Source organism: Neovison vison, chromosome 7, assembly GCF_020171115.1.
Source record: "Neovison vison isolate M4711 chromosome 7, ASM_NN_V1, whole genome shotgun sequence".
In the NCBI taxonomy this organism is placed as follows: Eukaryota; Metazoa; Chordata; class Mammalia; order Carnivora; family Mustelidae; genus Neogale; species Neogale vison.
This window is the reverse complement of record NC_058097.1, coordinates 18,330,491-18,352,460: the sequence shown is the minus strand read 5'-3', so window position 1 is coordinate 18,352,460 and position 21,970 is coordinate 18,330,491. Positions and strand designations below refer to the sequence as shown.

Sequence of the window (21,970 nt, the reverse complement as noted above, 5' to 3'; positions counted from 1 at the left end):
TTCCGGGTGTGCGCGAAGCGCAGGGGTGGTGCCCCAGCCCCAGCAGCCCAGTCAGCCCCGGCGTCCCGCCCCCAATGCGCCCATCGGTTTCTTCCCGCCCACTGTCCTTCGCTGCCAGTCCCCAGCCTCTGGGCAAAGCCCACCTGGTCCGTAGAGCAGGTAAGACTTTGGCGCCCGAGGTTAGAAGGCGTAAAGAGCCACCGAAAAAGACTTCGGGCGCTTTCGGCTCTTATGATCCCAGGGGTAGGGGGCCCAGGGTGAGAGCTACCCCGCTTTCTCAAGCAGGGAGCGGACGAATCAACAAAGAGGCACCCCCTGGGCACCACAATTTTCTAGTGACGTCTGGGTGGGGAGGGTTTGAGCGGGATGATCTCTAACCTCTCCTACTCCCTGACACTCAGAACGGGGTGCCGGTGGGTCCAAGCTCAAGCCTGGCCGCGGGTATCGGAAGCCCCAGGATACATGAGGTACAAAGTGCCGTGAGGGACCGTTAGCCTGGAAAATACGGGGAACTAGAAAACTGGCAAGTGGTGTGAAACGTTGTGTAGGAAAACTTTCAAGCACCCTAAAATGGGCAACTTTGAAGAGGACACACTTTCCGATAAAGGCCGCGCTCTGTAATGGGTCTGCAGAACTCCAGAGGAACCGAAACTGCCCGACCTGAGCCGGGACTGGTCCGGAGTCAGGATTGAAACTTGAACCCAGGACCCCTAAGGCCCCAGAACCCGAAGCTTTTCTCCACCCAGCCGGCCTTTCTTTGGAAGCACCCGGTACGTCTCCCCAGTGAGGTGGAGGAAAGGAACGAGCCGCCCCCTCTTCGAGCGGATTCCGCTGTGCCCCACCCCTCCCCCGCTTCCTGATTGGCTGGTGGTCCCCGCCAATTAGAAGTCTTCTCCAATGCCCCCGCCCTATTAACCCAGGCGTCACTCTAGTGACTGGCTTGGGATGAGGTCTCTCAACTCCGGACCTGTAAAGTCAACTGGTACTTGCTGAAATTCAGATTCCTGGGCCCCACTTTTACCGAAGAGCCTGATTTAGTAGGTGGGGCGGTAGACTCTGTATTGTGAACAAGTGTCCGGATTATTCTGATATCCCCCGCCGTCTGAGAAGCCCTCATTTCAATGGCCCTTGAGGCGAGGCTTGGGTCCAGTACTAACCTGGAACTCAACAGAAGCTGGGAAGAGAGCAGTTCTGGAAGGTGTCTGGAAGACTAGTCTGGGTGGTCCCGGTGGCTCTGAGTGTGTGTATAGGGAGACAGTAGGCTCTCTGAGCTGGGATGGGATGGGGAGGGGAGGACAGCTTTGTCCCGACTCAGGGCAGGTGCAGCTGCCCTCCACCTTCCCCAGGGAAAACTTTAGGGGCGAAGAGAAAAATCCAACAGCATTTTCCAAATCCAGATGTTTGGCTTTATCAACCTCGTACACAGATCGTGGTTGCATTCCTTCTAGTGTAGCATAAAATGTAGATAGATTTGTTCAACAAGTGAGAAGGTAGTATAAAGGAGAATCAGAAATCTTTCAGCAACCAGGGGCGATCATGGATCTGAGACCTGTGCAGTAAGTGAAACTGGGCCTCATGCTTTGTTTAATAATTTGGTTAAATGTTTTGCTGTCACTTGAAATTATTAATAATATCTTCAGCTTTGCATTGGGCTCTGCAAATTATGTAGCAGTTTCTGGGCCACAAGCCTTTGCACACATAGGCTCTGGTCGTCCCCTCAACATTTTGGCTTTCTGGAGCCCAGAGATGCCCCTCTCTCCAGGCAAGAGCTTCTGGAAGTGGCAGAGTTCCCATCTCTCCCAGGACCATGGCTGAGCCTGGAGAGCAACTGCCAGAGGAGGTGCTGGCACTCATCTTTCGCCACCTGTCTCTGAGGGACCGTGCAGCTGCTGCCAGGGTCTGCAGAGCCTGGGCTGCTGCTGCTACCTGCAGTGTGGTGTGGCACAACACGACCATCAGGTGAGCAGACTCCTCCGTCTCCCGCCTTCTCCCTTTCTCATGGAGTCTGGGCTTGGGGATATCTACATGTAAAAGCATAATCATTACTAACATTTGTTGACCACGTACTATGTACCAACCGGTGTTCTAAGTACCTTACATATATTAATTTAATCCTCACGAAAACCTTATGTAGTGATAGGCAGAATTATCTCTATTGCACAGATAGGAAACTGAGGCAGATTGATTTAATTACCCCCTACAGGTCACTCAGGTAAGTAGCAGCAGAGGCAGAATGGGAATCTGACACTCTAGAGGACGCTTAGCCCCCTGAGAAAGCTGAGTTCCTGAAATACCATTGGCTCTCCCTGCCAGGGCTTCAATTCACGGCAGGTGCATCTGACATCGTCCAAAGGAGTTCCCTCCTAGTATCAGTGGCTATTTGGGGGCAACCTGGCATGACCAGGACTGGGAGGTATATGTGTGGGGTGTCAGGAAGTGGGGATGGGCAGAGGCTTCTTGTGGCCAATACCTTTTTCACCACTGTTCTAACTGCAAGTTGCGACTGTGAGCGAGAAGGCACGCTGCTACCATACCTGTCTGCCTGCCTGGACCATGTTCACAACCTACGACTGGAATTTGAGCCGGCGAGGGAGCCGAGCCGCCGGGCGGCCACTGAGTTGCTAACCGCCCTGGCGGTCCGCACCCCGGGACTTCGAAGCCTGCGCCTGGAGTGCCGCGGAGAAAAGCCGCTCTTCGATGCAGGCCGCGACATCCTGGACGCCGTGCACGCTATATGCCGGGCAGCCTGCGCGCTGCGCCACCTCGACCTTAGGCGCTTGCCTTTTACGCTGGACGACGAGTTGGTGCTGCAGGCGGCACGCGGCTGCCCTGAGCTCCGCAGTCTTTTCCTTGACAACTGTACGCTGGTAGGCAGCGTGAAGCCCGACTCTGTGCTCGAGCTACTAGAAGCCTGCCCGCGCCTGTGCGCCCTCGGCCTACACCTAGCTAGCCTGTCGGGCACTGCCCTCCAGGTGCTGGCAGCGCCGGACCGCGCGCCTTTCGCTCTCCTGGCCCTACGGTGCGCGTGCCCCGAGGACGCACGCGCGCCACGCCTGCCCGAGGAAGCCTGGGTCGCGGTGCGCCGCCGCCACCCAGGACTGGCCGTGGAGCTGGAGCTGGAGCCAGCGCTGCCCGCTGAGAGCGTGACGCGCGTCCTACAACCTGCCGTGCCAGTGGCTGCGCTACGCCTCAGCCTCTCTGGGGATACTGTAGGCCCGGTGTGCTTTGCAGCGCGCCACTACGGCGCAACCTTGCGCGCGCTTGAGGTGCGCGCGGCTGCCTCAGTGGAGCTGGACGCCGCACTGGAGTTGCTGGCGGCGCGCTGCGCGGGCCTGCGCGAAGTACACTGCTTCTGTGTGGTACGACCCTCTGTGTTGCACGCCTTCCGCGCGCATTGTCCGCGCCTGCGCAGCTACACGCTCAAACTAACGCGGGAGCCCCATCCCTGGCTGCCCACGCCTGTGGAGTGATGGGGTGGTCGCCTCTCCAGCATATATGTGGCCGCTAAGATGCTGGATGCATTTGTCCAGGCGTGCACCAACTGCCATCCCGCTCCTTCGGGTCTCTGTTGCGTCTTGTGCCTCTGGAAGATAAGGGCATGTAGGATAGCGTTGGGACCATCCCAGAGCGTCTTGAGTCCATTGGACGGATCTCCATAATGGGATCATCCTCCCCCAGTCCCACTCCTCTGCTGACGCTGCGCTAGCTCCACGGCCCTGGCGCGTGAGGGGGGCGGATAGAGAGAGGACCCTGGCTCCTGTGGCGACTCGGGTGTGAGTGTGAAATAAACAAATCCTGTAGCAACACGCGTCCTCTGGAAGGTGGGGCCGGCTCTGAAGGGGGAGGGCGGGGAAACTTCAGAGGCCCAAGGACCCGACCGGGCTGGCATGGGATCGATCAGTTGTACCGATGCGGCTACGGAGGTCAGGGACAGGGCACTCCGCATCCTTGGAATGACAACGCCCCAGAATTCTGCGGAATGGTGCCAGCTTCTCTCCGCACCCGCTCTCCACACCCTTGCTCCTATCTGCCCTCCCTATCCAGGCAATGGCTATCGCCTTCTAGGGCTTTTCCAGCCCACACCGGGCCGCGCATGGGTGATTTCTCCCGAAGATCAAAGGAGGAAACAGCCTGAGTAGGGTGGAATTAGAACCCGGGTCTTCCTCCCCACCGCACCCCTCCACTCACATTCGATCCCAGCCTTCCCTCTCCGACTGCTGGTGCGGCTGCCGAGGTCTGAGCCCCGCCCCGCGGGTTCGCACGTGGTCCCCACCTGACCCCGCGCGGGGAGGCGGAGTAGGGCGGGGCGGGCGGCAAACGCAGCACTTTCCGCGGCTTTCACAAGCCCGCGGCACCCGGCCCGAGCTCTTAGCCGGCCGAGACTGCGCCATGCAGGAAGCGCCAGCCGCGCTGCCCACGGAGCCGGGCCCCAGCCCAGTGCCTGCGTTCCTCGGCAAGCTATGGGCGCTGGTGGGAGACCCGGGGACCGACCACCTGATCCGCTGGAGCCCGGTGAGGGCTGGGGCCCCGTGACTTCCCCAGTGGTCCCCAGGATCCTTCCACGTCAGTGAACATCCACGCCCACCCAACCCCTGTCTGGGACAGGGTTATGGGTCTCCCGATTCAGCTGTCCAGTGTAGTTTAACTTGGAGGGGTTGTGCGAGATGAAGATGAGGCGACTTCCTCCGGACCGAGGAAAGGGTAGGCGCCTTCTGGAGACCTAGAGCCTGAGGGATCTTTGAGGTCATTCAGTTCCCACCCCACCCCAACAGACAGATAGGAAAACAGAGACTTGGAGAAGGGAAGAGCTAGGTCTGGTTCTGGATCGGGGTGGCGTCTTGGATCTGGGACCCGTCCAGGGTTGGAAGTCTGGCTTCTGCTCTTTCTTTCCCAGAACCCAGTACGGAGTGTGGGTCTGGCTAGGGTAGGGACTGACTGTGGTCGCTCCAGGTTAGGCCGCAGAGCTGGTTCTGGCCTGGCCTTGTCCCATGTCTTCATGAGCGGCACGGGTCTCCAGCGCGTGAGTGTCTGTGCGTGTGCGTGTGTGTGTGTGCGCGCGCGCGCGCGCGCGCCAAAGCGGGGGGCCTGGCCGAGGGCGGGCACGGCTCACTGTGTCGTCCGGTCTCCGCCCGCACCGTGGGTGGGCGGGCTGCATTCTTGGCAGAGCGGGACCAGTTTCCTCGTAAGCGACCAGAGCCGCTTCGCCAAGGAAGTGCTGCCCCAATACTTCAAGCACAGCAACATGGCAAGCTTTGTGCGGCAGCTCAACATGTGTGAGTTCCTAGGACCGGGAGGGACGTGGGTGCGAGGGCCTTGGTGAGCGGGGGGGTGGGGCAATTTACGCTCCCACTCCCCCCTCCCTAGATGGTTTTCGGAAGGTGGTGAGCATTGAGCAGGGCGGCCTGCTTAGGCCCGAGCGCGACCACGTCGAGTTTCAGCACCCGAGCTTCGTACGCGGCCGAGAACAGCTACTGGAACGTGTGCGGCGCAAGGTGGGGGCGTCCTTCGGGAACCAGCAAACTCGCGTGGAGGTGTCGAGAAGGCTAGCCCTGTTCTCGAAGACTCTGAACTGATGGTGCCTCCCACTTGCAGGTGCCAGCGCTGCGCAGCGACGACGGCCGCTGGCGCCCCGAGGACTTGGGTCGGCTGCTGGGCGAGGTGCAGGCTTTGCGGGGAGTGCAGGAGAGCACCGAGGCGCGGCTGCGGGAGCTCAGGCAGTGCGGGGGGAGGGGGCGTAGGAGGGTTGGGAGGGAGAAGGGGAGTCTGGGCGAGAGAACACTGGCTGCCAGGCAGTTCTTCTGGACAGCTCCTTCCTCTCTCATTTCTTAGTGCCTCCGTCCAAAGAGGCTGAGCTGTGGAACTCAGTTCTGGGCGGATCGATGCTCATCGGAGTGGTCGTGGGTTTAGACCTGCCATTCTGTGGGGGGTGGTAACCGGGAGGACTCTCAGATGCCTCAGCACCTTCCCATGCCTTCCCTCGCAGGCAGAACGAGATCTTATGGAGGGAGGTGGTGACTCTGCGGCAGAGCCATGGTCAGCAGCACCGGGTCATTGGAAAGGTGTTCCTCTCCCCCTACCCTTCTCTCTACCATTCCTGAACAAATCCACCTGGAAGTGCCTTGTTGGTTGGGGACAATGTCCCAAGTATGAATGAACTCTTTGCTTCCTCTTTAGCTGATCCAGTGCCTCTTTGGGCCACTTCAGACAGGGTCCAGCAGCGCAGGAGCTAAGAGAAAGCTGTGAGTAAGAAAGTCAGCGACGTCCACCCCCCCCACACACCCCTCCACTTCCCAGGAACCTCCCTGCCAGAGGTCCCATGCGGGGACTCCTTCTCTTCCAGCAGCTCTCACCAGGAATCCTCATTGTTCGTCCCTGCAGTACAGTGTTCCTCAACCCATGGGAATTTCCCCAAGGTCCCCCCTCCAGGACTTTCCCTCTCTCCCTCCAATCCTACCAAGTACTCCCATTCCCAGATCCCTGTGTTCCAGACCTTAGCCCGAAATTCCTACCCCTAGCAGTCCCTTCCTCCTCACTCCAAAACATCCCAACCCAACAGCAGAGGGTCTGGTGCTCAAACCATGCTCTCTCCCTCCCCTCTCCACCCCCAAAAGGCCCCCATTTCTGGGGGGAGCCCCTTCTGCCTCCAACATGTGACTGATGCCCTGGCAACAGGCCTCAGCTCTGCTGACTTGGCTGCTGGGGCCTGAGGGAGGGAGGTGCAGGCTGAGAGGCCTGGGGGATGTAGCTGCCCTGCCCCCTGCACAGGTCCCTGATGCTGGAGGAGGGGAGCTCATGCCCAACACCAGCCAAATTCAGTGCCTGTCCCCTACCTGGTGCCCTCTTGCAGGACCCCTACTGTATCCAGTCGGTAGGTTTTTTCTTCTCCTCCCTTCCCTAGGGCAAAAGTGGGCTTATGGAGAGCCTATTCCTTTCCCCCATTCCCTAACAGGAAGAGAACGTGGAGGCCAGCCCCCCACCTCCGCTCCACCCCAAACCCAGGCTCCCCAGCATGGAATAAGCCTCCCCCCTCAAATCTTACTCCTCAGACCTGGTAGATGTGGGTACTGGTTAGGTTCTGGCTCTCCCTGTTGCTTGAGAGGAAGAACTGGGCTCAGTCATCTATTTACAGCCCCTCCCAGAGACCGCCTCGGGACTCAGCAGCTCTCACAGGGCCAGGGGCCCTATCATCTCTGACATCCACGAAGACTCTCCATCCCCTGATGGGACCAGGCTTTCTCCTTCCAGAAGTGGCAGGAGGTAAGACAGACAGGGCTGCCCTCTGGAGAGCTTGTAGGGGAGGGCCTGGCAGCCCAGATGGCTGTGGAGATAAGGGGGAGGTCAGTGCTGGAGTCTGGCTGAAGCTTTTCTCTGGTGCAGGGAGAAGGGCCTGGCACTGCTCAAAGAAGAGCCGGCCAGCCCAGGGGGGGAAGGCGAGGCCGGGCTGGCCCTGGCCCCAAACGAGTGTGACTTCTGCGTGACAGCCCCCCCGCCACTGCCTGTGGCTGTGGTGCAGGCCATCCTGGAAGGGAAAGGGAACTTCAGCCCTGAGGGGCCCAGGAATGCCCAACAGCCTGAACCAAGGGGTCCCAGGGAGGTATCTGACAGGTGAGCAAAGCGTCCATTCTTGCCTGGGAGCCCTGGGGGCCTCTTCTGCAGGTAGACCACCGCTAACTTCCCAGCCTTGCCTGCCCCTTGTGGCTGAGGGGGAGGTGAGGCAATATGATGACCAGATTTCTCAGAGTTGCTCTAAAGAGTACCAGCATCAAAATGCCCTGGGAAGTAGAAGCTCCCATCAGGTCAATCAGTCCATCTAGGGTAGAGCCCCGGAACCTGTATTGTTTTTTATTTTTAAGATTTTATTTATTTATTTGACAGACAGAGATCCCAAGTAGGCAGAGAGGCAGGCAGAGAGAGAGGAGGAAGCAGGCTCCCTGCAGAGCAGAGAGCCCGATGGGGGTCTCGATCCCAGGACCCTGGGATCATGACCTGAGCCCAAGGCAGAGGCTTTAACCCTCTGAGCCACCCAGGCACCCCGCCCCCCCCAACCTGTATTGTAACGGAGTTCATTTCGGTGATTGGAAACATTGAAAAGTACACTATAGTTTAAGAACCATGGGTGCTGACAATTCCAAACAAAAGGGACATGTATCCCAAGACCCTAGTTCCATAATCCAAACCTCAAGTCAAACCTAGGAAGCAGAGGCGCTCCTTAAGCACCCTCTATGTGGGGAATCCTCTCCTACCATCTTGTAGTTGTCCTATTTTGATCCTGATGTATCCAGGTTCCTTAGGAACCTAATGTGGGGTGAACACTGCAGGCTGACAGCAGTTCTCTGTGTGCAGGGGAACTCTGGGCCTGGAGAGGGGGGTGCGGAGCCCAGAGCATCTGCTACCTCCCATGTTGCTTCAGCCCCCCACTGAAAGTGTGGAGCCCGCAGGGCCCCTCGATGTGAGTATACCTTCAGCAGGGCAGGAGCACAGGGCAGAGGGGAGGGGGGCCTGGGTGGGGTCTGTTTGGAGGGGGAAAGGGCACCACTGGCTGAGCGCTTCCCCCAGGTGCTGGGCCCCAGCCACCAAGGGCGAGAATGGACCCTGATGGACTTGGACATGGAGTTGTCCCTGGTAAGATGAAGGTGGGGAGGGCAAGGGTTAGAGTTACTGAACCAAGCCCTCAGCCAGAGCCCCAGCTCTCTTCCTCCACTCCCCTCCCCAACTGCTTCCTGGGGTTCTCCTCTGCAGATGCAGCCCTTGGGTCCAGAGAGGAGTGAGACTGAGCTGGCAGTCAAAGGGTTAAATTCTCCAGGGCCAGGTGAGAGTTGTGGTGACTCAGGACCTTGGTCTGAGCTGCCAGGATTGGGTGGGCTGAAGTTTGTGTTTTGAAGGGAAGTACTGGGAGTTCAGGCTGCCCCTGGGATAGCTACTGAGGCTACCCATGCTCTGGCGGTGGGTGAGAGTAGAGAATGGATGTTTCATCCTGACTGACCAGCAGGCAGGACAGGTAAAGCTCTCCTTCCTCCAAGAGAGGAGGAAGAGCTGTCTCTCCCTGCTGAGCACAGCCCAATCCTCCTAGGGAAGGACTCCACCCTTGGGGCACCACTCCTGCTGGATGTCCAAGCGGCTTTGGGAGGCCCAACTCTCGGCCTTCCTGGAGCTTTAACCATTTACAGCACCCCTGAGAGCCGAGCCTCCTACCTAGGCCCCGGGTCCAATCCCTCCCCCTGAGACCTGCTTGGCTCTGAAACCAGCCTACCTGAGGGGCTGGCCTGCAGCAGCACCCCCTTCTGGGCTTCCTGGTGCCCTTGGAAGAGGCAGAACCAAGACCCTGCTACTTTGTGGTCCTTCTCCATCACTGAGCCCTGCACATAAACTGCATTTTTTTCTGTGTTTCTGGTCTCTTTTCTTTACCGACCAGGGAGCACAGAAGTCATGGGTGGGGGTGGAGGGGGACTTTGAATTCATAGAAATTTCCAGCTAAAGCTTTAGTAGCGGAACCCCTGGAGAGTGGAGGTGCTTGGGACACTAAGCCCTAGTTATGCTTAGTCTCCTGCCCAGTGGCCGGTTCCAGGGCTAGCACGTGGCCACTACAACCTCAGGGGTTTTGGGGGTCACATCCGGTTCCACAATGCATCTGCTCTGTGATCCTGGGTAAGTTGGTCCCCTTCTCTGAGCCTTATCTGGGATAAGCAGAGAGAGTTCAAGGAGAAGATGGATCTAAATCTCCCGGGAATTGCCCGACGCCAGAAGGCCCCCCTCCCGGATTCATTCCGTGCGCCTGGGGTGGGGAGGGAAGGCGGACTATGCCTAGAAGCCCAGGGGTGCGCGGCCCCCGAAGCCTGCCTCCGGGTGTCCCCAGAACTCCCCCCTTCCCCTCCCCGCTCCCAGTTCCCGGCAGCCCTGGCCGCCCCGCCCCCGCCGCAGCTGCTGCTCCCACCCCCACCCCGCCCTGCCCTTTCTGCCTCGTCATCTACTGCCCCGCGGAGGCTCGACCCGTGAGTGGGGCCGCCCAGAACGCTTAGAACCGGGAGCCCCACCCCACCCGGCTGGGGGAGGGAAGAGATACTGAGATTGGGCAGAATCCGCGCCCGACCACCACCAGCCGAGCTCGAAGGAGGTCTGTGAGCACCGCCCCTCCACCGGGTTCTAGCGGTGGGACTGGGTGCGGGGGAGGTAAGGGGAGCCTTGTGATCGCTCTTTTGTAAAGCCTCTCGCCGTTTCCCACAACCCTCGCTCTCTAGCATAAGAGACCGCGCTGAGAGGTGGGAGGGAGGCCGAGACCTTCCTCGATGCCTCGCACCTGGAGCCACCTGGAGCTCCGGATTTGGCCTCTGATCGTTGAAGGACTGGCCGGGACTTAATTTCGGTATTCAGTTCCGACGGTTGACTTGCCGCTGGGGGCTGTGCACCCCACACAGGACAAAGTGCAGCACTTGGCATACTGCAGGGAGGAGGCTAACATGAAAATAACTTGCAGAGCCATGAGGGAGGTGGGGTCAATCCAATCTGTCCCCCACCCCCAACTTGTACTGAGCAGGTCCTGCACCCCTGACTGGGAGACAGTCTTTGGAGGTCTTCGCTGAAGAGGGCAGAGGGTCCCTGAACACAGTGAAGTGATGTCAGCGTGGTGGTGAGATGCTGCTTCTGGGGCACACAAGAGAAGGAGCCAGTCTGCCTTGGGGACGCTCAGGCACTGGGGTGGACAAGGGGACATTTGAGTCTTGGAGGATGGGCCCCCAGCGTGGAGGGAGGGGAAGGATATTCCAGGCTTAGGGAACAGCATCTGCAAACGTTTAGATGTGCCAGGGGCTTGCACGGTTCTCCCAGCACTGTGTGGCAGAGGGAAATAGGTGTTGTGTGTGTGTGTGGGGAAACCTGGCTGTCCATAGGCGTGGGAGGTGGTTTGAGTGGCCAGGCCACACGATCTTAATTCTCTCTGATGGGCAGTGGGGAAAGGGGACAAGTAGTTGAGGCTGATATTCTGCTTGGCAGGAGATCTCAAAGTTCAAGCTGGACCAAGTCAGATTCCAATTCTGCCCTCTGGTCTTTCTGAAGCTGTCTCCTCATCTGTAAAATGGGGACAATAAATCCTGCCCCAGAGACTTGTCAAAGTCACTATGCTTTGGGGGTGATGGGACGGGACGGGAGTGAAGGGTACTGAGAGAGACTGTCACAGGAGATGATGATGGGGGGCTGAGGGAGGATGCTGATGGAGACGGGGGGGGGGGGGGGGCGGGGGGCGGGCAGGGGGTAGTTCTTGTCTCTGCTCAGTAGTCTGGGGGAAGCGCTGACAATGCGGTATGGCCAGGAGCAGTGAAATGACCAGGGAGGCACAGCATGACACCAGGTGGTAGTGAGAGAGACCTTGGAGGCAAGATGGGGCTTGGACTACAACCCCTCTCCCAGACCTAGAGCCAGATAGAGAAGTAGGGGAGTGACCTCAGAAGGAGGATGAGACCCAGGAGGGTGCTATGTGGACAAAGCCAAGGCTAGAGGAGATGAGCTGAGAGAGGGAGTGGTCTAGGGCCTGACCCCTTTGCGGCTTAATGCCAGGGGCCTTACTGCCTGGGTCAGGCCACCCCAGAAGTGATGGGATGGGCCATTGTCCTTGCTTGTTAATAAATGGATTAATTTCTACCTAACACCCACTGCTTGCTAGAGACAGGCTCTCAAAATAGGAAGATCCATGGAAGAAAACTGAAAGTTCAGCAGCATTTGTTGGCAGCTTTTATGAGTTGGGTCTATGGCATTTAAGGAAGCAGCAAGAGAAGATTCCCAGGGCAGCAGGGAAACAATTGGATCTCAGGTGATGTCAGATCTTGGTCAGAGCTAGGACTTAAGAAAATTCAGGTAACCCTGCTTAGGTATTAGGGAGATGGGACATACTGGAGGCATTGGTGAGGGGCTGCAGGGGCAGCGCGTATCCTCGGAGTCAGAATAAGGAGCCCGGACTTCCTTCAGTCGGTGAGGGGAGGCCCTCAGCACTTGTGCTCTGGGTGCGGAGGGGATTCAGTGCTCTGCAGGGTCTAAGCTGGACAGGAAATGCCAGACTAAGAAAGAGGTTAGGATGACAGAAATAGCGGATAAACTGGAAAAGTCGAGGCTGCAGGCTGGGTATTGGGATCAGTTGGGACCGTCTTTCTTCCTGTTACGGTGGGGAAGCAGGCTGGGAAATAGAAGTTCCTTTGGATAAACTAGGTCTGAATAGAATATGGGATCCACAGGTAGCGGGGGCTCAGGAGGGACATGCTGACTGGGGAGAGGGGTAGAGAGTAAATACGGACCCAGAGGAGAGGAGAGCCACAATTGCCATTTAGGGGACGAAGAGAAGCCTGAGTAGACTGGGGACAAGCCCTCTGCCGAGGAGCTCTCCGGCCACCGGGCTGGAGGTGAACTTAAATCGCAGCCATGGGTGTTCACTGAGACCCTGGGGGAGAGGTCGAAAGTGGAGAGTCCCGGCTCCCACTACCTCTCTCCCCTCCCCCATGCAGCCCCCGCCATGGGCAATGCGCAGGAGCGGCCCTCAGAAACCATCGACCGCGAGCGGAAACGCCTGGTGGAGACGCTGCAGGCGGACTCGGGGCTTCTGCTGGATGCGCTGCTGGCGCGGGGCGTGCTCACTGGGCCCGAGTACGAGGCGCTAGACGCGCTGCCGGATACCGAGCGCAGGGTGCGCCGCCTGCTGCTGCTGGTGCAGAGCAAGGGCGAGGTCGCCTGTCAGGAGCTGCTGCACTGCGCGCAGCGGACCACGCGGACACCCGACCCCGCCTGGGACTGGCAGCACGTGGGCACCGGTGAGCGCGCGGAGGCGGGGCCTGAGCCAGAGCGCGGGGCGTGGCATAAAGGGTAGAGTGGGGAACGGAGTACTAGTCTCCCCCACCCCCAAGGGTGTGTGTGTGTGTGCGCGGGGGATACCGCAGAGGCAGAAAATGAGCCTCAGATACTCCCACCTCCGCCCCAGGCTACCGGGAACGCAGCTACGACACTTCGTGCCCTGGCCACTGGACACCTGAGGCCCCTGGCTTGAGAACCACTTGCCCCGAACTGCCCAGAGCTTCAGACTGCGAAGAGGCTGGGATTCCCGGGGGCTCAGAGGCAGTGCAATCCGGAACGCCCGAGGAACTCAATCCGGAGCTGGAAGCTGGGGCCTCTGAAGAGGCTGAGCGGGATGTCGAACCAGAACCAGAGGCAGAGGCAGAACCCGAACCTGAACTGGAGCCGGAACCCGAACCCGAGCCTGAGCCCGAGCCTGAGCCCGAGCCCGAGCCCGAGGCCGACTTCGAGGCTGGTGATGAGTCTGAAGGTGTGAGGCTACCCAAACCCGGTGCCGGACTGGCGGGAGCGTGGGCCCCACCTTACTGACCATTTTTTTCTCTGTCATCTCTAGATTCCTGAATGCTGAAGGAACACTGACAGGCCACCCCTGCCCAAGCCGCGTAGGACCTGGGATCCTGCCCTGACATGTGTTGGGGGTTGCCACCAAGTCTCCACCTGACCCAGTACCACTAGAAGGGAATAAACTCTAGAGGGTCAGCCTGGGCTGTGTGACTCTGACTTTTTGCCCAGGAACCAGGGTGTGGGTCCATGCCCTTCAAGTTCAGCAACCTGGGCAGCCTCATGCCCCACTGTCCAGTTCTTAGCCCCATTTCATCCTCAATAGCCCAAGCCACGCCCCCCTAGAGCCCTCAGTCCCAGGCCCCTAGTGTGACAAGGGCCAGACCCCTGGACCCTGCCCCACAGTCCTTTTCCCTTCATGAACCAGTTGCAGGGGGTGGGGCTGTGTAGATACCTGCCCCCCACTTCATGTACCTTGGGCATGGTACAGGGAAGGGAGCCTTCTCTCCACTTAGGGTAGGCTAGAGCTCACAGCCTTGAGAAGTGAGATTAGGAGAGAGGAAGAGGAAGGGATCTTGGGTAGACAGAGCCCACACGCTTCATTGTAATTGTTTTAATTGTCTGGCTTCTCTCTGGACTGGGGACTCAGGGAGGGTTCTGACCAGTAACTGGCACCCAGAAGGTGCTCTACACACATTCACTGACAAGATGAATAAGGACTTTCCAGTTGCATTTCTGAGTTTTACAGATGGGAAAACCAAGGCCAAGGGTGAGAGTGGGAATGGGTCAGCATCACACAGCTGAGTCTGAGGTGAAACCAGAAGCAACAACCACCTCTACACCATCTTGATCTGGGGGAGGGGTGGCTCAAGACTTGGGACAACAACTAGGGGCCTGCCCCTCAGTCTCAAATGTGGCTGTTGCCAGCCTATGCCACCCTCTGCCAGAGGCCAGCTGTGAGGGTGTGGGCAAAGACACAGGAATAGCACAGGCCATTGGACGGGCTGGGGGCTGGGGGCAAGGCCAAGTGAGCTCTTGGGCTTGACTCACAAGGCCTAAAGGACTGTGTGTGTATGTGTGTGTGAGAGAGAGACAGAGAGGAGAGTGGGGCTAGGAACTGTTGGTGCCTTCCAGAGGAGCTCTGTTCCCTCCACCACACCTTCAGAAGCTGCTGCCTCCCAGCCCCAGGAAGCAGAGCACATAAATAGGGTATAAATACATGAGCAGTGGGAGAGGCAAAATGCCGGAAAGCACACCCCAGCCCAGCTGGGTCTCCACCACCAGGACCGCTGCCCCTTGAGCCTGTGTGAAAGCCAGACCCTCATGCTCAGGCAGTCACCCTAGGAGAAGGGAGATCCCCACCAGGACCCAGTGAGAGGTAGAAAGCGTGAAAGCTGAAGGAGCACCAAGGGGCCAGGTGGGGGAAGGGAGACACTGGAGTATGCAGACACCCAAAGCCATCTCATGCAAGAACAAGTTTCTACTCCCCAACCACCCCCCATCCCCATCATGCTCAGCCTCCCTCCTGCCCCCAGGCTTCCCCTCTGTTCAACAGAGAGCCGGACGTAAGAGGGCAGACTCAGTTTGCGTGACATGCTACTACCGGTCCCTAGGCCCCAGAGAGGCTAGCAAAGGACCCAAAGGCTCTGATGTTGCCACTCCTACCTCCTGGGATGCTCCTGCCCTCCCAGTTCACCAAGAAACACCCAGGCCATGGAAGCACAGAACAGTCATCTTCATGTTCTGAGAGCTGATCTGGAGCCCTCTGTCCAGGGCCTCCGGCTGTAACTCTCAGCCAGCCTCAGTCAGGCAGCAGGCGGCCCAGTTCTGCCTCATCCAGCCGGTTAGTGGCCATGATGTGTTCCAGCTGCTGCCGGTAGCGTGCCAAGTCTTGCATGAAGTGGGGCACCCGGGTATTGTCCAGCACCCCATGGGGCCGCAGGTGGTCTACATCCTCATAGGACACCTGCAGGAAGGAAGCTGATCTTCAGGGGGAGCAAGAGGTAGCCATGGCTTTCAGGTAGCTGGTCACTGCTCTCTATCAGTGTCTCATTGCCGTCTGCTCCTGCAATGCCTCCCCTTCCCCTCCAGATCCACTCCCAATGTTATACACTCTGAGGCTTAGTTCTAGGTGTGTTTGCTCTCCTAACCCCAACCCAGCTTCTTCCCTCACCTCCAAAACTAGGTATCTAACACCTCCTGAACACCTTTCCCGTGATCTCCCTCAGGCACCTCAGACCCCACACCCAATGCTGAATGCCCGGGTGCCTGCTTATGCCAGCCCTACCGGCCTCACAGCTCCCTGGGTCAGCTTGAGGGAAGGGACCTGGAATATCACCCTCCAACTCAGGGTGGCCACTGGGCTGGAGGAATTCTCTCTGAAGAGCTTTCCCTAGCTTGCTCCTCCCACTGCATGGCCACAGGAGACTAGACTGCCATTAAGTTCCACAGGAGTGACTGGAAAGGCAGCTTCCTCCTCCCACTGCACTCCCTTCTCTAGGCCTCTCTCTCCATTCCACCTTCCACAGAACATCCACAGGGAGCCTTCTAAAGCAAAAGTGACATTTCTGAAAGCTCTCCTGATTCTTTATTGCTTCAGGTGAAGTTTACCTTCCTTAGCCTGGCACAGATACCCAGAGCCAGACTTGGTGTCTGGCCGTTTCTCCAGCCTCCTCCCCCCAACCTTCCTAACTGCTCCCCTGACCTGAATGCTCGCCTCCTTTGAGGTGTGGTATCTACACATACACCTGCAGCCTAGGTCAAGTACCTCTTTGTTCACCTCCCCCCAGGTCTCCCCGCCAAAGAAGCCTGGCACCTAATCCTCAGTTGGGCAGCCATCAGAGGCTCAGGGAACACTGCAGGGACAAGGAGAGCTGGCTGGGATCCCTAGAGGTCCGTGGCCCCTCACCTTGCCCAGTGAGGTCAGCAGCGGGAAATCGATGGTCTGGCGGTGCCGCAGAATGCGCACGATGCCATCCAGGTACACTTGATCCTTGCTGAAGCAGCCTGTGGGCGAGAGAGGGTTTGTGAGTCCCTAGGCCGTAGGCCTGCCCCGCCCCCAGGCCCGGCTCAGGGCGTCCTACACCTCCTTCAGGGCACCCCACTCCAACCCCGCGCGGGCGCCCACCGGGCAGCGAGGTGTCAGTCTGGCCGCGCTTGGCGCGCACGCAGTACTCCCAGCGCACGTCAGCGTCCTGCACGTAGCGCGCCAGGTCCTGGAAGAGCTGGCGGAAGGACATGCGCGAGGCGCGGTGGATGGTGTAGTAGAGCAGGGCGGCACGCCACAGGAAGGGCTGCTTGCGGAACAACACGCTGTGCAGGCTGGCCAAGCCCTCCTCCGTGGGGTTCGCTGGCCGCAGTCCGTACTGCAGCCGGCCCTCGGCACTGTGCCACGGCTGCCGCGCGTTGTTCACGCCCCGCAGGTAGTGAGTGCCTACGGAGGAAGGCACCACTGGGTAGGTCATCCTAGGGGACCAGCCTGCGGGCTACGTCCTGCTACCTCCTAAAGAAGGTCTAGCCGGTGACAGCGAAGGTGACTCATGGTGACTCACGCGTACTCTAGCCCCTAAATTCAGCCTCTCGTGCAAATTCTTGCCCCAACCCCGGCCCCAAATGCATACTCACCCAACCCCAGGCAGTGGGAAGACCCTCCTTAGGTGAACTCACACCCAAGGGCTTAGAGTCCCACACACAAGAATCCTTCCCCACCCATCCAGGGCTACACACAAAAGCAACTCTCCCAAACCCACACTGCCCTCCACGCCCCTCGGAGAGGTGCAGGAACTCCCAAACCACCGCAGCCCACCATCTCCAAATGTCCGTATCAGTTTGACAGTCATGCTGATGATCCCAGCGAAAAACATCTTTTGCCCAGAGCTACAGGATTCTTAAATAGGAGAAACAGACAGAAAGGAATAGTAATTCCCGTTCCATGCTCTCCTTTTCAGCTCAACCTATCTCCTCCTAAAACCTGGCTTTATGTCCTCAACTAATTCCATTCCTAGGATCCGGCTTTCCACCCACCCAGGAGGGCCTCCATGTTGGCTGGGCTAGTGGGACCCTCAGGGTACTCCCTCTGGCCTGTCCAGGCCTCAGCAGCCTTGTCCCCACTGTCAAGGAAAATCAGAGAGGAAGTAGAGATGTAGAGGAAGAGATACCCAAAAGGAGCAAGAGATGAGGGTGAGCCCAGATAGCGGGCAGGCATGTTCTGGCCTACCTCTGTGAGCCAGAGGGAGGAGGTAGCTGCTCACGAAGGGAAAGGACCCGTCCTCCGGAAGGAAGGGGAAGAAAGAGAGGGGGGTGGGGTTACTGGGGCCCCTTGCTGCCCCCCACCCTGTCCCAACCCCCCTCATCCTACCCACCCACCCACCTACCCACACCCTGACCTATCTCGTGCCGCAGCATGCCCTCCAGCCAGTACTGGCGGGCTCCCGTCAGGTTGATGGCCAGTGTTGGTCGGCTGTTCTCCACCATCATCACTGCCTGGGACAGCAGGTCTTCACTCAGCTGCACCACAACCTGCAAGTGGTAATGAACCTAAGCCATGGCCACCAGCCCTGAGACCAGGATGCAGGTGGACCCCTGATGCCACAAGGCAGCCAGGCCACACACCCTTCACCACCTCTGCTCAGAGCCAGCTCCCACCTTATTAGAACAGGGACGGGGGCTTGCCTGGGATCCCAAGCTGGCCAGGTGGGGAGCTGGGCCTGGCAGCCTGGTTTGGGGCACAGAGAAGAGGGCCCCAAAGCGAGGGCTAGCTCACCTCCCCAACGCAGCCCTCCTTCTGCATGTATTTGCGAACAATGGACCAGATCTGGCACTTGGTCAGCAGCTGGCCCCCCGTTGCAGCTTCGAAGTGTTCATAGGTACCAAACTTCTCCAGGACAGCCTCAATGATGCCAACTGCCTGCACAGAGGATTGGGGTGGCTGGTCAGATCAGGTGGTGCTCAGGATCAGGATCAGGACCAGGACCAGGATGAGGAGGGCAGGCTGGACTGACCTGATGGATGAACTGTCCAGAAGCCTCACAGTACTTCTCCAACACAGCCGTGGGCATGGGCTCCTGGTACTCGAACTGTGGGTTGTAGGTGTAGTGGGACTGGAAGAACTTGTCCCGCTCTCGGTCCATATTGGTTGGCCGCAAGGCCACCAACATGCAAGGGCTCTTGCTGGCACCCCGGCCTGCATCCTTTCGAGTCTTAGCAATGTGAGGCAGGGAGGCTGCAGGCCGCAGGGTTCCCCCACCTGGGTCCCGTCCCCGTCCAGGTGGGGCCCGACCCTGGGTGCCACCCCCCCGCCGGCCAGTACTATTTACAGTATAGGTGCTCTCACTGCGACGCATGTGGCCACGGAGGCCCAAGTGCAGCTCTGAGTAGGGCTGCAGCTCAGGCCGGGGCCGCAGGGCTGAGGGGATTGACAGAGCCAGGGGCAAGGCCAGGGACTGAGGCCAGGGGTACAGCAGTGTCCCATCTCGGTCTGAGGGCTTCAGTCTATGGCCCAAGGACGAGGGACTAGTTGGTGGGCTGGGGGGTGCCTGTTCATACACCTGAGCCCCTGAGTCCAGCACCATTCTGTCCTGGGGTTCACATCCAGCCGGGTCACTCCAACTCCCCACACTGTCGACTTCTGGGGACACAGAAGGGCATGTGGAGGCCAGTATGAGTGGGTGTTGCCTGAGCACCAACAGGCCTTGTGCTCCACATTGTGCTCCGCAATGCCCTGGCTGGGTGCTTAGTGGGTTCGGGGCCTGCCACCAGGGATCTGGATAGCTGCGCCTTCATCCCCATTCCCGTGTCCATTCCCTCCACCAGGCTCACCCAAGGAAGCTGGACTGGGGGAAACAGGAGGCAGAATTGATACACTCACCTAGATGGTGGTACTGGAACCCCCTTAGCCTGTGAGCTGCTGAAAGTGAGGCCTGAGCCCCTTCATGACTTTAATCCCTGTGTTCGGCACCCACCCAGACTGGGAGCTGGTATAGTGTAGCCCCAGCTGCTGGGAAGATGGCTGAGGGAGCCTCACTTCCTTTAACCTGCCTTCCACTTATGGCATTTTTTCGGTCTCATCCCTCCCCTCCCACCTGGCCCCACCACCTCCGCCAGGCCCACTTGGCCTCAGTCAGATTGAGTGCCTGCATGCCCCTTGCATATGTTAGTCCTTCCACCCGGAATGGTCTCTCTCACCTCTGGGTCATATGTTCAAATCCCAGTTAGAATTAGCTTTGTGGGGAGCAGAGGGAGACTTCAGCAAATTCAAGCCAATCCTTGGTCTGTCTCCTATCAGAGGCCTCTTTCTAATGGTCATCCAAGGCCGGTGTTGGCACGTTCACCCCTTGCTCTGTACTAGGGCTTAGAACAATCCAGTTTCTCCCCAGAGACTGACAGAAGGCTCCAGATTCTGAACTCCTTTGCCTGTTCAGAGACACAATTCCAGTATTTCTCCAACATCATCAATCTCTTCCTCTCTATGTATTCTTGCCAGCAGCATAAACACATGCTGTTATTTCTGTCTTAAAAATACAAAACCAGACCCTCACTTGACCCCACACTCCTCTAGCTCCACCGCATCTCCCAGCAGCTGCTCCCTGTTGCAGCACAACACCCATCTGTATGCAGTCTGATTCCTTCTTTTCCTGCTTTCTCTTATGTTTCACTCCAATTAGGCTTCTGTCCCCACTCTCCATTGAAACTGATCTGACCAAGATCATCAATGATCTTCATATTGATCGGTGCACTTGACAAATTAATCATTTCATTTTAGAAACATGTTCTCCACTTGGGCTTCTCAAGCACACTCAAATATATTCTCCTACCTCACTGGCTGTTAGTTCTTGGTCCTTCTCGCTCATCATTCCTGTCTTCCTGATCTCTTAAAATTGCAATGCCTCAGGACTTGGAAATTCCTATAGAAACTTCTCTCCTTCATTTATGCTTATTCCCAGGGTGATCTCATCCAATTTCATGGTTTTAAGTACACCACTCCAGACTTCTATAAACCTCCAGCCGGTGTTGCCAGTTCTCAGTTCAATATCTTTACTTGAATGTACAACAGGCATCTCCAAACTGAATATGTCTCCTATCTGGAATGCTTCCCCCCAGATAACCGCAGGGCTCACTCTCCCATTTTCCTTAGATTTCTTCACAAAGATGTTATCAGACAAGTCTCCCTAACACACTCTCTTTAAAATAGTAAACCTCCTCTTTCCTCCCCACCACAATCTTCTCTTCTCCATATTATTGGTTTCTAAAGCAGTTATCACCACATGAAGTACAGTATATGTCATTATTAGTTATCTGTTTTCTCCTTTTGAATGTTCACAGCTGTGTCCCCAGAACCCTGAACAGTACCCGATCCAGAGCAGTTGCTCAATAAATGGATCAACCCAAGAGCACTTCTCAGAACTGGAATAATTCCTTTCACGCACTCTATGTTTCCCTATCAATTTCTGATCCCCTACCCCACCTCTCTTCCCTCTGCCTAGTGACCAGCAATTTGAAAAGATTTCAGGCCTCAGATTTCACTCTTCTCAACTAACTGTACGCTTTTCTGGACTCCTCACTGGTCTCTGGGTCTCTACTTCCATCCCCACCCCCTCCCTTCTTTCATTCGACCTACCTCTTTGTAATTACCAAGAATACGCCTGTTTCTTTCACGTCTCAGGTTCTTTCGCCAAGAATGCCCTCCCAATTGCCTCCCTGTGGCAAACTCCTAACCATTCCTAAGGGCTTGGTTTAGGTCTCACCTCCAGGAAGCCTCCCTGGCGACTTGGAGGCTCCCAGTGTCTAGGAGCCTTCTTTACCACCCCAAGCTGTCACTGTCGGAGCCTAGATCCGTGTCCCCACACTACCCTCTTAACTCCCTCAGGGCAGGGACGAATCTGATTAACCCCCATGTCCCAAGCACCCAGCACTACATGCGGAATGAATGAAAGATGGTTGGGGAAGAGCGCAGACACAAGGTGGAGTCTAGTGACAAATGAGAGGGTGTGGTACGCCAATAGGAAAATTCCCGGAGAGGATAACGTGAAAGAGGAGCCAATGGGGGGGAGAGGAGGGGCGTGACCTGCAGCCAATAAGTGGCGGAGGATGGAGCAAAGGGCGTGACCAATGGGGGGCGGAGCCAGAGGACAATGGAGGGGGGGTCCCTGGTTTGGTGAGTAGGGGTCGTGTCGCGCGCCTTCGCGGCCTCTCGGGGGTGGGGGGGTTCTGTCCGCGTACCGCGCCCCCACCTGTTCGCTCCTCTTCTCGCCGCCGCCGTTCCCGCTCTGCAACACCAGTCGCCGACAGCCCAGCCCGCGGGAGCGACCGCTGGTGACGCACGCACTCGGGCGCGCGCACGCTCACGGGAAGGCTCGCCTATTCACGTCAAATTCGGCGGCGGCGCGCACCCGAGAACAAAGCTGGGGGTGGGGTCAGGCAGAGCCGAGGGGGTGGTGTCCGCACCAAGCCACGCCCCTAGGCGTGGCGTTATCTTAAGCCCGACCCTTCCACGAGGACCCCGCGGGTTTCAGCGCTTCACGTACTACTCGGCCTTCAGAGTCAGGGCCTCGACACGAGCTGACTGCCCCGGCGCGGACAGGTGGGGCTGTAGTCCACCTATGGCGGCAGAAGCGCGGGTACTTGCGAACGCAGTCCATACCGG

The 21,970-nt window shown here is 58.0% G+C and overlaps 4 protein-coding genes across 16 annotated transcripts; 3 read left to right on the top strand and 1 right to left on the bottom strand.

Moving 5' to 3' along the window:
• Positions 1-86: 86 nt before the first annotated feature.
• Positions 87-3,804, top strand: FBXL8 (F-box and leucine rich repeat protein 8). Of its 6 annotated transcripts, none has more exons than XM_044255987.1 (3): positions 87-159; positions 402-1,959; positions 2,498-3,804. In XM_044255987.1, the coding sequence occupies exons 2-3, from the start codon at positions 1,808-1,810 to the stop codon at positions 3,468-3,470; spliced, it is 1,125 nt and encodes a 374-aa protein (XP_044111922.1). In that variant the 5' UTR covers positions 87-159; positions 402-1,807; the 3' UTR covers positions 3,471-3,804. The 6 variants fall into 6 exon arrangements, with proteins under 6 accessions (XP_044111922.1, XP_044111928.1, XP_044111925.1 ...); XM_044255993.1 differs by having other exon boundaries at positions 93-159; positions 1,804-1,959; XM_044255990.1 differs by having other exon boundaries at positions 93-159; positions 1,763-1,959.
• Positions 3,805-4,366: 562 nt separating this feature from the next.
• HSF4 (heat shock transcription factor 4) lies at positions 4,367-9,460 on the top strand. Of its 2 annotated transcripts, none has more exons than XM_044255985.1 (13): positions 4,367-4,512; positions 5,165-5,273; positions 5,365-5,492; positions 5,593-5,717; positions 5,984-6,059; positions 6,175-6,239; positions 6,766-6,868; positions 7,130-7,257; positions 7,378-7,605; positions 8,344-8,449; positions 8,557-8,622; positions 8,740-8,809; positions 9,071-9,460. In XM_044255985.1, exons 1-13 carry the CDS (start codon positions 4,390-4,392, stop codon positions 9,220-9,222), a joined length of 1,479 nt encoding a protein of 492 aa, XP_044111920.1. In that variant the 5' UTR covers positions 4,367-4,389; the 3' UTR covers positions 9,223-9,460. The 2 variants fall into 2 exon arrangements, with proteins under 2 accessions (XP_044111920.1, XP_044111921.1); XM_044255986.1 differs by having other exon boundaries at positions 7,116-7,257; positions 7,482-7,605.
• A 508-nt stretch (positions 9,461-9,968) lies between these two features.
• NOL3 (nucleolar protein 3) lies at positions 9,969-13,529 on the top strand. Of its 4 annotated transcripts, XM_044255983.1 has the most exons (5): positions 9,969-10,111; positions 10,532-10,624; positions 12,486-12,788; positions 12,956-13,297; positions 13,382-13,529. In XM_044255983.1, exons 3-5 carry the CDS (start codon positions 12,494-12,496, stop codon positions 13,387-13,389), a joined length of 645 nt encoding a protein of 214 aa, XP_044111918.1. In that variant the 5' UTR covers positions 9,969-10,111; positions 10,532-10,624; positions 12,486-12,493; the 3' UTR covers positions 13,390-13,529. The 4 variants fall into 4 exon arrangements, with proteins under 4 accessions (XP_044111918.1, XP_044111919.1, XP_044111915.1 ...); XM_044255984.1 differs by lacking the exon at positions 10,532-10,624; XM_044255980.1 differs by lacking the exon at positions 10,532-10,624 and having other exon boundaries at positions 9,969-10,167.
• A 398-nt stretch (positions 13,530-13,927) lies between these two features.
• KIAA0895L (KIAA0895 like) lies at positions 13,928-21,654 on the bottom strand. Of its 4 annotated transcripts, none has more exons than XM_044255977.1 (8): positions 21,558-21,654; positions 19,513-19,740; positions 18,330-18,955; positions 18,092-18,235; positions 17,715-17,847; positions 16,457-16,762; positions 16,238-16,335; positions 13,928-15,295 (listed from the first exon to the last, which is right to left on the bottom strand). In XM_044255977.1, the coding sequence occupies exons 3-8, from the start codon at positions 18,897-18,899 to the stop codon at positions 15,131-15,133; spliced, it is 1,416 nt and encodes a 471-aa protein (XP_044111912.1). In that variant the 5' UTR covers positions 18,900-18,955; positions 19,513-19,740; positions 21,558-21,654; the 3' UTR covers positions 13,928-15,130. The 4 variants fall into 4 exon arrangements, with proteins under 4 accessions (XP_044111912.1, XP_044111913.1, XP_044111914.1 ...); XM_044255978.1 differs by lacking the exon at positions 21,558-21,654 and adding an exon at positions 20,945-21,498; XM_044255979.1 differs by lacking the exon at positions 19,513-19,740.
• Positions 21,655-21,970: the final 316 nt, after the last annotated feature.

Excerpts from the sequence above, each read along its gene's own strand:
- FBXL8 (XM_044255987.1), top strand. The coding sequence starts at position 1,808 with ATGGCTGAGCCTGGAGAGCAACTGCCAGAGGAGGTGCTGGCACTCATC. Across the intron at positions 1,960-2,497 it reads TGGCACAACACGACCATCAG|TTGCGACTGTGAGCGAGAAG; the intron begins GTGAGCAGACTC and ends TCTAACTGCAAG.
- HSF4 (XM_044255985.1), top strand. The coding sequence starts at position 4,390 with ATGCAGGAAGCGCCAGCCGCGCTGCCCACGGAGCCGGGCCCCAGCCCA. Across the intron at positions 5,274-5,364 it reads TGTGCGGCAGCTCAACATGT|ATGGTTTTCGGAAGGTGGTG; the intron begins GTGAGTTCCTAG and ends CCCCCTCCCTAG. Across the intron at positions 5,718-5,983 it reads CGGCTGCGGGAGCTCAGGCA|GCAGAACGAGATCTTATGGA; the intron begins GTGCGGGGGGAG and ends CTTCCCTCGCAG.
- NOL3 (XM_044255984.1), top strand. The coding sequence starts at position 12,494 with ATGGGCAATGCGCAGGAGCGGCCCTCAGAAACCATCGACCGCGAGCGG. Across the intron at positions 12,789-12,955 it reads CTGGCAGCACGTGGGCACCG|GCTACCGGGAACGCAGCTAC; the intron begins GTGAGCGCGCGG and ends CCTCCGCCCCAG.
- KIAA0895L (XM_044255977.1), bottom strand. The coding sequence starts at position 18,899 with ATGGTGCTGGACTCAGGGGCTCAGGTGTATGAACAGGCACCCCCCAGC. Across the intron at positions 16,336-16,456 it reads GACTGACACCTCGCTGCCCG|GCTGCTTCAGCAAGGATCAA; the intron begins GTGGGCGCCCGC and ends TCTCGCCCACAG. Across the intron at positions 15,296-16,237 it reads TGCTGACCTCACTGGGCAAG|GTGTCCTATGAGGATGTAGA; the intron begins GTGAGGGGCCAC and ends TCCTTCCTGCAG.